A 13,406-nucleotide genomic window follows, 5' to 3' on the forward strand; every position below is an offset into this window, starting at 1 on the left:
TTTGTACTGGGACATTGGATTTACTGATATGTAACGATTCTTAGTATATTAAGGAGTTTACCTTTTGTGTTTCCCTAGCAACTCATGATAAGCATTTTTCATGTGTATATTCTTGATGTCATTATAATTTCGTTGGTGACAGCTGCTCAAATTTTTTTTTTTGAGACAGTCTTGCTTGTCACCCAGGTTGGAATGCAATCTATAGTGGCCTGATTATGGCACACTGCAGCCTTGACCTCCTACTCGGTAATTCTCCCACCTCAGCCTCCTGAGTAGCTGGGACTAGGCATGCCTCACCACGCCAGGCTAATTTTTGATTTTTTTGAAGAGACAGGGTTTCGCTAAATTTCCCAGGCTGGTCTGGGACTCCTGCGCTCAAGTGATCCTCCTGCCTCAGCCTCCAACAGTGCTGAGATTTACTGGCATGAGCCACTGTGCTCGGCTCTGAAGCTGCAGTGAGCCATGATCACACCACTGTATTCCAGTGTGGGTAACAGAGTGAGGTCCTGTCTTGAGGGGAGGAAAACCTATTGGGTAGCATTAAACATTTTATAGTGAATCTGTCCATGTAAAGCATCCCTCTCACCTGTATTTGATGATACTAATTGAGATTTGTAAATAGATTTTCTTAAATGTAGATATATTTTGTAGAAGTAATTTTATTGTTTGTCATAGAGTATACATTTTGCCAGTGTTTTTCTACAAGTAAGTGTTGAGGGAATTAATAATAATACCAGTTGGAATCATATTTGTATCTCATTTGGAAAGGTTATAAAAATGTTCCAATAGTAAAAATTGAAGGCAACAAAAATGAATTCTCCTCATATAAGATGAAGAGGCAGGCCAAGGATTTGTTACTGGCTGATATGCATAAATAGCCACTATTAGCCATTTAACTAACACACCAGAACTACTGCTAAAAATTCCTTGAGGTTATATGGCTTTTAGGATTAGAAGAAAACAGAAATAGCTAGAGAAACCTGATCCTATGGGCAGGCTTCTAGATAGAACTAGCATACCTTATGGGCAGCCCTATCCCAAATAAATAAAAACATTGGTAGAAGGTTTTTCGGTTGGTTTAGATTTTACTGAATAATTTTTAATTTAAGCATCTTTATTTGAAAAGCCCTTAATACCCCTAAGAAGGTTTGGCTGAGTCATTTGCATGTCATTCTGAATGGATTCCGTTGCTTAACCCTGCTGAAATTTCTTGTGAGTTGATAATTTTAAGGGACTTGATTGCCTGAGGAAAGGTCAATAGAAGACATGAGAGCTATATACTGAAAAGATAGGAGAGAAAATGTCTGATATGTAAACGTTAATTTCTTCACAACCTAAAATTGTTTGCAGTTCTTTCGAGATTGATCATATACTATTGATTAACCACATGTCTGTTGTTTATTAACTTTTATATTGATACCACTCATGTTTTTATCCTTTGACTTATTTTTACAGATAAAGTGGAGAATTTTCATGAAGAACGTGAGAAGAATAGTCACCATATTCACAAAAATGCTGACAGTACTAAGAAACCCAATGCAGAAACTACAGTGGCTTCTGAAATCAAGGAAACAAACGATACTTGGAACTCCCAGTTTGGGAAGAGGCCAGAATCACCATCAGAAATATCTCCAATCAAGGGATCTGTAAGAACTGGTTTGTATGAATGGGATAATGATTTTGAAGATATCAGATCAGAAGACTGTATTTTAAGTTTGGATAGTGATCCCCTTTTGGAGATGAAGGATGACGATTTTAAAAATCGATTGGAAAATCTGAATGAAGCCATTGAGGAAGATATTGTACAAAGTGTTCTTAGGCCAACCAACTGTAGGACGTACTGTAGGGCCAATAAAGCGAAATCCTCCCAAGGAGCGTCAAATTTTGATAAGCTGATGGATGGCACCAGTCAGGCCTTAGCCAAAGCAAACAGTGAATCGAGTAAAGATGGCCTGAATCAGGCAAAGAAAGGTGGTGTAAGTTGTGGGACCAGTTTTAGAGGGACAGTTGGACGGACTAGAGATTACACTGTTTTACATCCATCTTGCTTGTCAGTTTGTAATGTTACCATACAGGATACTATGGAACGCAGCATGGATGAGTTCACTGCATCCACTCCTGCAGATTTGGGAGAAGCTGGTCGTCTCAGAAAAAAGGCAGACATTGCAACTTCTAAGACCACTACTAGATTTCGACCTAGTAATACTAAATCCAAAAAGGATGTTAAACTTGAATTTTTTGGTTTTGAAGATCATGAGACAGGAGGTGATGAAGGAGGTTCTGGAAGTTCTAATTACAAAATTAAGTATTTTGGCTTTGATGATCTCAGTGAAAGCGAAGATGATGAAGATGATGACTGTCAAGTGGAAAGAAAGACAAGCAAAAAAAGAACTAAAACAGCTCCATCACCCTCCTTGCAGCCTCCCCCAGAAAGCAATGATAATTCCCAGGACAGTCAGTCTGGTACTAACAATGCAGGTAAGAATTTAAAAAAATATATAGTAAGTACAGTAGTCCCCCCCCTTACCTGCAGTTTCACTTTCTATGGTTTCAATTACCCAAGGTCAACCACATTCTGAAAAGAGGTGAGTACAGTATGATAAGATAAAGACCCCATTCACATAACTTTTATTATAGCATATTGTTATTCTGTTTTATTCTTAGTCATTGCTAATCTCTTACTGTGCTTGATTTATAAATTAAACTTTATCATAGGTATGTATATGCAAAAACATAGTATATACAGGTTTTGGTGTACTATCCATGGTTTCAGGCATCCACTAGGAACTGGCATGTATCCCCTATTGATGGCGGGGGGACTACTATAAATGTGTTTTTCAGGCTTAAATCAACACCTACATAGTTTCTTCCTAGATATTCAATTTTAACTTGTTGTATTTATTAAAAGTACCTATTTAGAACTATCTAAAGGTACCGCATTTTAAGTGTTAATGATCAAGTCCCAAGTTTTAAGGAACCAATTTGTAGATTGGAGAGTCGTCATACTTTGAGTGTTAATTTAAGCTTTAGCACTTGAGAATTTTAAAGCATGTATGTATATGGGGCAGGGACACCAAATATCATGATGTTTCCACTTGACAAATGCAAATGCAGTGAAGACATAGATTAGATTTTGGACCTTTGGAACTATACTGATAACAAATGGTTATAATGAGGGAAATACCAGAAGATTAGAATTTAAAAACTCTTTGTGGTTGGCTGAAAACTAATAAACATTCAAAACACTCTCAAACCATCTTAAGTTGGTTCAATAAAATTGAAAAGTACCAGGTAACTATGCATTCACTCTTAACTGTGGAAATTTAATTTGTGTGGAGATTGTAGACCCGGTAATGACTAAAGGTCCTCAAGGAGTTCAGTCTCCACTGTGAGAGACAAACAAATGAAGTAGGTTAGCTCTGCTATAATTAAGTCATTACCTGACAAGGGCTTTGTGAGGTGGATTGACTGTCTAGTGAGGAAGAATTTGTGAAAGCTTCTGGGATACATGGTTTCTTAACCAAATATAGTTTTTCTGGATTGCTTTACATATTAAATCTTTTTTTCCTGGTAGGGCCACAGAAGTGTCATTATGGTAAATTAGAATTACAATAGTATTTTAAAATACAGATTCTCTTATAGAATATAAGTCATTCTTGAGATTACCTGCCATTTTGCTTTATTTGGCCTAAAAATAGTTTTGCTTAATTTATTCTTCAAAACTAGACATACACAGGAGTACCCCTAGAGGCTCACCCCTACCTTCTCCGAAAAAAAAGAAAAAATACATCCAGTGTCGTCTTTGAATCTTTTCTGGAGAATGGAAGTTTGCCGCAGCCTTACTATAGTCACTTAAGATCTGGCTGGGCAGAACAGCTAGGCATTTGCTTCCTCAGTAGAATGATAAATACTGCTATACAGTACCAGTGCCCTTGTCCTGCTGCAGTTTACTTACAAGCTTTTATTCTAATCTGGATAGCAAGTTATCCCCTGCAATTGAAAATCTGTGACTGAAATTTACATCTTGGGTAATAAAACTTTTAAAGATTTAAAATGTGAAATTAGACTCCCTTTGAGAAACTTGAAGTAGATGCTAAATAACATTTGACAATTAGAGGCCATTTGGTTGATCCACCCAAAGTTGAAATTTGAGTCTTCATACCATATGTGAAACAGCAAAAAATTTTAAGCATTGGGATACAGAAAAGTCTTCCTATTTTTCCTATTTTGTTTAGCTTAGAAAAAGATACCTGTTTTTAACCAGTTGGGAAATAAACTGATTTTTTGGTTAGTTGTGTTTGAAGACCAACAAATCATTAAACTTTCTTGTATTAGGTCATTTTAAATCTCTTGCCAAGGATAACTGTCCTCCTTTTCTGGTGTTTTAAATGTGGCTTTTGTAGTTGCCAGCAGGCATTCTTTGAAGGCCAACGTGATTTAGTGGATTTAAAGTTCTGAAAAATGTTACAGGTAGATACCGCATCGTGTTTTGTATATGTATAAACTATACCATTCCAGTGGCAGTATCCATAGATATCCAGCAGTTATGTGACCTCTCGGAAGTAAGAAAATTATTTGGGAAAAGATTTGGTTTTTCCATTTAACATAAAATAAGACTAGAACACATACACAGCAACCAGGTTTATGATTTCTCTCGGGAGGGGCAAGCAGGAAGGGAGAATGGCAGAATGAAACTTCTTATTCTAGGGAGTATTTTGTCAGCTCTGTGGTGCTCTGATTCCTTTATTCTTTTCTTCCCATTTTCATTGATTCATATATATATAATCTTGATAGGTTTTCCGGTAGGTAATTTGAAATATTAGTAAGCTAGATAGTTTTGATTACTATTTCAGAAAACTTGGATTTTACAGAGGACTTGCCTGGTGTGCCTGAAAGTGTGAAGAAACCCATAAATAAACAAGGAGATAAATCAAAGGAAAATACCAGAAAGATTTTTAGTGGCCCCAAACGGGTAAGTAAAGCACTATCAGTGATTTTTATTATTTATTTGTTACTGGAGGGCTCAACTCTTTATTTTTTATTTGAAAGTTACTAATAAACATAGCAACTGTCTTTCAAAGGATATATGGAAGTCCTTTTTTCAGATGTAACCATTTTTTAAAAATTGTAAAATATACATATTTTTTGAACCATTCTCAAGTGTATAAATCAGTGGCATTACTTTCACGGTGTTATGTAACCATCACAATTATCTATACCCAAAACCTTTTTATCATATCCAACAAAAACTCTGTACCCATTAACCAATAACTTCCTCCCCCACCCCATGCCTAGTCAATAGTATTCCACTCTGCTCTAGGAATGTGCTTTATCTAAGTATCTTATATAAATAGAAACATACAATATTCATCATAAACCAGATACAAAAGGACAAACATTGTATGAATCTGGTTTATTTCACTAAGCCTGATTTGTCTAAGGTACATCTGTCTTTTACTGTATGTCAAAATTTCATTCCTTTTTATGGCTGAATAAAATTCCATTGTATGTGAGATATATATGTGTGTGTGTATATATATATAAAAAAGAATAATATTCCATTGTGTGTGAGACAAACATACCACCACCACACCCCCACACCTTCCACGTTTTGTTTATCTATTCATCTGTTGATGGACACTTGGATTGTTTTTACCTTTTGGCTACTGTGAATAATGCTGCTGTGAAGGGTGGCACACAGCTATATTTGTTTGAGTTTCTGCTTTTAGTACTTTTGGATATATACCTAGGAGTGGATTTCCTGGGTCAATATGGTAGGCCTGTAACTTTCTGAGGAACTGCCAAACTGTTCTCTGTGATGTCTGCACCATTTTACATTGCTACCAGCAATGTATGCTACCAGCAGTGTATGAGGGCCCTAGTTTCTTCATATCCTTATCAGCACTTCTATTTTCTGTTTTTTGATAATAGCCTAATGGGTGTGAAGTGGTATCTCATAGTGGTTTGATTTGCACTTCACTAATGACTAGTGATGTTGAGCATTTTTTATATGCTTACTGGCTACTTTTGTATCTTTGAAGAAATGTCTAAGTCCTTTGCCCAGTTTTTGCTTCTTTGTTTTAGATGGAGTTTCGCTCTTGTTGCCCAGGCTGGAGTGCAATAGCACAATCTTGGCTCACTGCAACCTCCGCCTCCTGGGTTCAAGCGATTTTCGTGCCTCAGCCTCCCAAGTAGCTGGGATTACAGGCATGTGACACCATGCATGGCTAATTTTGTATTTTTAATAATGGGGTTTCATCATGTTTGTCAGGCTGGTCCCTAACTCCTGACCTGAGGTGATCCACCTGCCTCGGTGTCCCAAAGTGCTGGGATTCCAGGCGTGAGCCACTGTGCCTGGCCCCTTGCCCATTTTATAATTGAGTTTTTTGTTTTTATTGAGTTGTAGTAGTATGTTAATCCTTATCAGTAATAGGATTTACAGATACTTTCTTCTATTTCATTAGTTGTTTTTCACCATATTGATATTGTCCTTTGATGCAAAAAAGTTTTTAATTTTGATGTTCAATTTATCCTTTTGTTGTCTGTGCATCTGGTGTCATATCCAAGAAATTGTTGCCAGATCCAGTGTTAGGTACCTTTTCATTTATGTTTTTTTCCTATAGTTTATAGTTTTAGGTCTTTACGTTTAGATCTTTGTTCTGTTTAAGTTAATTTTTGTATATGGTATAAGGTTAGGGCCAACTTTATTCCTCCTCCTCTTTTTTTTTTTTTTGAGATGGTCTCACACTTACCCAGGCTGGAGTGCAGTGGTGTGATCACTGTTCAGTGCAGCCTTGACATCCTCGGGCTTAGGTGATCCTCCCACCTCAGACTTCTGAATAGCTGGGACTACAGGCGTGTATTTTGATACCTGGCTAATTTTTGTATTTTTTGTAGAGATGTGGTTTCACTTTGTTGCCCATGCTGGTCTTGAACTCCTAGGCTCAGGCTATCTGCCTACCTTGGCCTCCCAAAATGTAATATGGTCCAGCATAGGTATTGAGAATAATTTGATTTCACCTTTTTTGTAAAAAAAATTCTTTAAATAGCTTGTTAATAGTATTCTGTTATTTAAAGTTAAAATTAGAGATTGTCAGTACCTTTTATTCTTGTAGATTGAATTGCTTTTAAGTAACAAATGAGTGTGTTCAATTTTTATGGCCTTATTTTTCCTATTTTACCTAAAGAGCCCATTTGGGGATCTTTTCAATGTAATTGTGCTATGGTTTTGCACTCCCAGGTGCTTAGGTGAGACTTTGGATTTCTAGAAAACTATGACTTCACAGTGATATATGTAGTTGTATTTTAACAACCTTTTTGAGTAATTTTGGATATTCTTCTACAGTACTACCCCAAAACTCAATAAATGGGAGTCTCTTGATGATTAGTTGCAACTTGGAATCTGAAACCATGCCAGTAACCTTTCATACCATTGCATTAAAATCTGCTGCTTTGTCTTGCATTTTGAATGGGCATTTACCCATACATGCTTTATAACATCATGTACTGGTCACTTGCAAAATACTGGTTACGATGAATTATGTAAATCTTTCAAATGATGACACATTTCATTATACAGTATCAAAATACCACTGTCAAACTCAGAAAAGTTTGTAAGTACTGAGAACCTGTCAAGTTCACAGTGGTAGATACAAGTTCTCTAATTTTTTGTTGTTGTTGTTGTTGGAAGCAAAGGAAAACAACTGATGGTAACAGATTTACTCTTTGTTTTCGAGAAAATGCCTGCCACATTCCCATGTTTGAATCAGCACAGTTTGTCGATCTTTCCAGTAAAGAATGATGTTTGAGAAAAAAGTAGCTAGTTTGGCTTGCAACTTAAACAGTGGTAGTTTTTTCTCCATACAACCACTGTACTTTACATGCAGCAGAAGTGTTTTATGCATACTTGTTTTGTCACAGAGATTATTAGTATATTCAGGGATAGAGATTTAATAAAATTAACCATCTTTATTCCTTCATTAAGGGCTTTAAGTGAAACTGGCATTTTACTTTTTGACTGCTACATAGTATGTAGCAGTTCAGAAGTCCTACCTTTATTGGTGCTAAGGCACCAGCAGTTTTACCCACCATTGCTTTTGCACCATCCATACAAATGTCAATCCAGTAAAAAAAGCCAGATAACATCTTTATAAAATTTTTTTTGAGGTGGAGTCTTGGCTCTGTTTTCTAGGCTGGAGTGCAGTGGCACGATCTCAGCTTACTATAGCCTCTGCCTCCCAGGCACAAGCAATTCTCCTGCCTCAGCCTCCTGAGTAGCTGGGACTACAGGCAAGTGCCACCATGCCTGGCTAATTTTTTGTATTTTTAGTAGAAATGGGATCTCATCATGTTGGCCAGGCTGGTCTCGAACTCCTGGCCTCAGGTGATCCACCTGCTTCGGCCTCCCAAAGTGCTGCAATTACAGGCGTGAGCCAATGCACCTGGCCCCATCTTTAAAAAAAAAAAAAAGAAAAAAAAGAAAGGAAAAAATGTAGTTGGGCATAGTGGCTCCCAGCTACTTGGGAGGCTGAGGCAGGAAGATCACTTGAACCCAGGAGTTCAAGGCTGCAGTGAGCTATGATCACATCACTTCACTCCAGCCTGGACAACAGAGTGAGACCCTGTCTCTTAAAAATAAATAAGTTAAATAAATAAACTAAAATTTGAAATATACAGAAAATGTGAAAGAGCAGTAAGATGAATACCCATATCCCTCTGCCTAGATTGATTTCCAATTAGCATTTAACCATAATTGTACATGGTCCCTTCCCTTTCTCGCTCTCTATAATACGTATTTACTGTATAATATATAATATTTATATTAAATATAGATAGTCTTATTTGCAAGTTTATTATATTAAATATATATAAGGTCTATTTGAAAGTAAGTTGCCTGCATTTCTTAAGAGAAAGGTCTTATACCTGTGGTTATATAACACTTAAGTCAATTCCTAATAATTCTTTGATATAATCTGATAATCACTGTGTATTCAGTTTTCCCCATCTTCAAAATGTCTTTTCATATTTTTTTTTTCCAAACCATAATCATTTAGTTATGTCTCTTTTAGTTTTGAACAGTACCCTCCTTTGAAAAAAATTCCCGTTGGCCCTGATGTTTTTTCTTTTCTTTTTGTTTTTTTTTTTTTTTTGAGACGGAGTCCCACTCTGTCACCCAGGCTGGGGTACAGTGGCGCCGTCTCTGCTCACTGCAAGCTCTGCCTCCTGGATTCACGCTATTCTCCCGCCTCAGCCTTGTGAGTAGCTGGGACTACAGGTGCCTGCCACCACGCCTGGCTAATTTCGTTTTTGTATGTTTAGTAGAGACCTGGTTTCACAGTGTTAGCCAGGATGGTCTCGATCTCCTGACCTCGTGATCCGCCTGCCTCGGCCTCCCAAAGTGCTGGGATTACAGGCATGAGCCACTGCTCTCGGCCGGCCCTGATGGTTTTTTAAGAGCCTAGGCTATTTGTCTTACAGAAAGTTCTACATTCAGAATTTATCTGATTGTTTCCTACTGATGTCATTTAACTTGTTACATCACTGCATTAAAGTACCAGAATTTAAGTCTGGAAGTTTGATTAAATTCAGGTTAGACTTTGTGTGTGTGTGGGAGGGGGGAGAGACTATTTCACCGGTTGCATCATGTATGATGCTTTACATCAGAAGTCTCATGACATCTGGTTACTCCACTCTTAGCATTGTTTGATCACCAGCTCTCTCCAGAATATAAGTACATTTCTGCTTTTATAATTTAGTTAGGAAACTTCAGAATGCTAGTCTGGTACCACATGCATGCCTATTCCCCATTGTTGTCTTACTTCATCATTTTCGTATCCATTGTTGAGCTTTGCCTACATCATTTATTGCTCGAGTTACAGAATGATGAATTTTCTAATCATTATTTCTTACATATTTAATAGCTGGAATTTTGTAAAGAGGAACCTTCATCTCTCTTCCTTCTTCCCGTCTCCTTCCCACTGTCTCCATCACTATAAATTCAGTAATTTCTGCTTATTGGATAACATTTTTAGTTACGTTATGCTAAGTGAAGTAACTCAGACACAAAGAATATTAAAAATGGCATGATTTTACTTGTGTGTCAAACTAAAAATAGTTGAATAGGTAGAAACAGAATAGAATGGTGGTTACCAGGGATGAGGAGGGGGAGGAAATAGGGCAGTGTTGGTCAGACAGTACATACTTGCAGTTACATAGGATGAATAAATGTAGCTATCTGATGTATAGTAGCAGACCTGTAGTTAATAACATAGGATATTTGCTAAGAGAGTAGATTGTAGGTGCTCTTAACACACACATAGGGTAACTGGAAAGTGATGGATACTTGTAGTAATCACTGTGTATATTAAAGCATTATCTTGCGTGTGAAATATATGCAATAAAAATAAATACTATTTACTAAATGTTTTATAGTTGATTTTGCTTTTTTTTTTTTTTTAAGTTGAAGTTGTTTTAGATTTGGCCAATGTGAACCATTTCAAGCTGTCTCTTGTATCCTTTTGAAATAACCTGTCATCTTTGAGCACTTCCCTTGCCTTCTGTATGATAAGATGGCTCAGGCTCATCTTGTAGATTCCCTGTTAAGTCATGGAATCACGTGTTTTTCTAGAAACTTGGTTCTGTTTGTGGATATTAGTACTCAGAAACCGAGATCTGAGTGCTGAATGTGTTCATCACATCAAGGGCCTTTGTTTGGACAGAGTTACGAGATACGTTGAAAAATGAACCATGAGTTTATGTTATTGATAGTTTTTTTTTTTTTTCAAATTTATTTATTATTTTATTTTTTTTTGAGACAGAGTCTTGCTCTGTCACCCAGGCTGGAGTGCGGTGGCATGATCTGGGTTCACTGCAACCTCCGCCTCCCGGGTTCAAGTGCTTCTCCTGCCTCAGCCTCCCGAGTAGCTGGGATTACAGGCATGCACCACCATGCCTGGCTAATTTTATTCGTATTTTTAGTAGAGATGGGGTTATTCCATGTTGGTCAGGTTGGTCTCGAACTCCCGACCTCAGGTGATCCACCCGCCTCAGCCTCCCAAAGTGCTGGGGATTATAGGCGTGAGCCACTGCGCCTGGCCTTCAAATTTAACATCACAGAAGTGTATACTTATTTGCTTTATCCTACAGCATACATATATATAAAAATAATTCCAGCGACATGAGCAATAAATATACTGAGTGAATTTTAATTTCTTTGCAATTTGTTTTGTCCTTAGATTATAGTTTACTTAGGATGAACAGTTACGGTAGTGTGTTAAAATTTGTTGAAATGATTTTTATATTGTCTGCTTATGGTTAATTCTATATTCAGTTGAGGTCATTTGTACCTATTTGTGTTCTGTTTTTTTAACTTAGTTTTGAACTTAATGTTGGAGTAATTTCTTTGCTACTAACATAGCTTAGAAGGCAGCAGTGTACATGTACTTGACCTGATTACGAAGGAATCTATCTGGCCTAAAGTAAATCAGGTCATGGCAACTGAGTCAGCAGCAGACCTATTTACTGTTAATGGATGCAACGTGATAGTGTCAGAAAATTGAGAAAATTATTGCTAATTTATAAAACAAAAAGAGCTATGGGACTGAGCTTATTTGAAAAATGTAATATGAGTAAAATTGTGTATGTGTTTTTTTTGTTTGTTTGTTTTTGTTTTTTGAGATGGAGTCTCACTGTGTCGCCCAGACTGGAGTGTGGTGGCACGATCTCGCTCACTGCAACCTCTGCCTCCTAGGTACAAGCAATTCTCCTGCCTCTGCCTCCCAAGTAGCTGGGATTACAGACATGCACCACCATGCCTGGCTAATTTTTGTCTTTTTAGTAGAGATGGGGTTTCACCTGTTTGCCAGACTGATCTTGAACTGCTGACCTCAAGCAATCGGCCCACCTTGGCCTCCCAAAGTCCCAAAGTGGGCCTCCCACCGTGCCCAATCAAAGCTGTGTCTTAACAAGCTGTGTCTTAACATAGTAGCGCCCCCCCCCCTTTTTTTTTTCAAGGCAAAGCCTTTATTCATTTTAATGTTGCACAAGTGTAAGGAACATATAATCTGGATTTATTAACTTTAGGTAACAGTAATTTAAAAGATAGAGAAAGGCCTCATATTACAGAAATTTAAAAATTGACTACAATAAATGGTGAAGAAAACTAACAATAGAACAGGACAACGTTCAAATAGGTCATACAATTAACAAATGGGGCCAAGAGATCAACGTATATCCCATGACATCTTTCATGCAATGTTTCAGCTTTTTTTTCCCCCAAACATAGAGGCCAATTAATTCAAATTAGCCCTATTAAGAATATTAGTTTGTTTCCTTCTGAAATTAATATTTGAGTGGAAAATGTATTAACTCATGGTTTCCTACTGAAGTTTAAGATTCCACCAGATGTTGCTCAGATTTAGACAGTGCTAGAATAAGATACTACTGGGTGATTATTTCGAAGTATGAACTACAGGTAAAATCTGAAAGGACATCATAAACATTATTTTCTAATTTAAAAGACATAATAAATATAAATGAATTAACTCACATAACCTTCTTACAAACAAAACTAGAAGAAACACAGCTTTTAGGAGCCAACTGCAGTTGATTTCATGACTTAACAGGAGCAAGATCTTAGATGTAGCCCTGACGTTTTATTCCCAGAAGAGCCTTACTTAAGTAAATGCCACAGATTTCTTTATGTATGAGAAATTAGGATTTATGGAAAGCTCAGTTCTCCAGGGAAGTTTTACATAAGTTACCTCACGTGTACCGGGAGAAAAAAAAGGACAAGATAGGTGGGTATAGGAAATGTTCTCAGCAGTCATTCCAGTCTCTCTTTTCTTTTTGTTGTTGTTGTTTTTTGAGACATGGTCTTGCTTTGTTGCCTAGGCTGGAGTGCAGTGGCATGATCATGGCTCATTGCAACCTCAGCCTTTGGAGGGTAGCTAGTGCCTGTAGCTGTGACTGCAGGCATATGACACCACATTTGCTAATTTCTGTATTTTTTGTACAGATGGGGTCTCATGTTGCCCAGGCTGGTCTTGAACTCCTGGGCTCAAGTGATTGCTCTCTTTGGCCTCCTAAAGTGCTGGAATTACAGGCATAAGCCAATGTGCCTGGCCCATTCTCTGTTATAATAGAAGCACCCTTGTGTAGTTGGTAGGCCAGTGGGAATATCTGGATTTTCTGGCTCTCTAATCTGATTAGATTTAAGAATACCAGTGGCCCCATTTCCAGGTGGTAAAGAGGTAGTCTATGACTTGTAGTGGCAAGAGTTTTCCTCCTGCTCTATCACACTTTTTCAGCCTAAGCACTATTGATATTTTGTACTGAATAATTCCTGGTTTGGAGGCTGGCCCTGTACATTGGAGGATATTCAGCAACATCCCTGGCCTCTATCCACT

The 13,406-nt window shown here is 37.4% G+C and overlaps 1 protein-coding gene across 3 annotated transcripts in view; it reads left to right on the forward strand.

Annotated features, from left to right (window-relative positions):
- WAPL (WAPL cohesin release factor) overlaps positions 1-13,406 on the forward strand; it is an 85,736-nt gene that overhangs the window by 20,098 nt on the left and 52,232 nt on the right. For 2 of the 3 annotated variants that reach the window (XM_050803812.1, XM_050803814.1), the window contains exons 3-4: positions 1,456-2,478; positions 4,854-4,972. In XM_050803812.1, coding sequence (XP_050659769.1) covers positions 1,456-2,478; positions 4,854-4,972 — 1,142 coding nt within the window. The remainder of the gene's footprint in view (positions 1-1,455; positions 2,479-4,853; positions 4,973-13,406) is intronic. The other variant, XM_050803813.1, reaches the window with a different exon arrangement.

This window comes from Macaca thibetana, chromosome 9 (genome assembly GCF_024542745.1).
Source record: "Macaca thibetana thibetana isolate TM-01 chromosome 9, ASM2454274v1, whole genome shotgun sequence".
Classification (NCBI taxonomy): Eukaryota; Metazoa; Chordata; class Mammalia; order Primates; family Cercopithecidae; genus Macaca; species Macaca thibetana.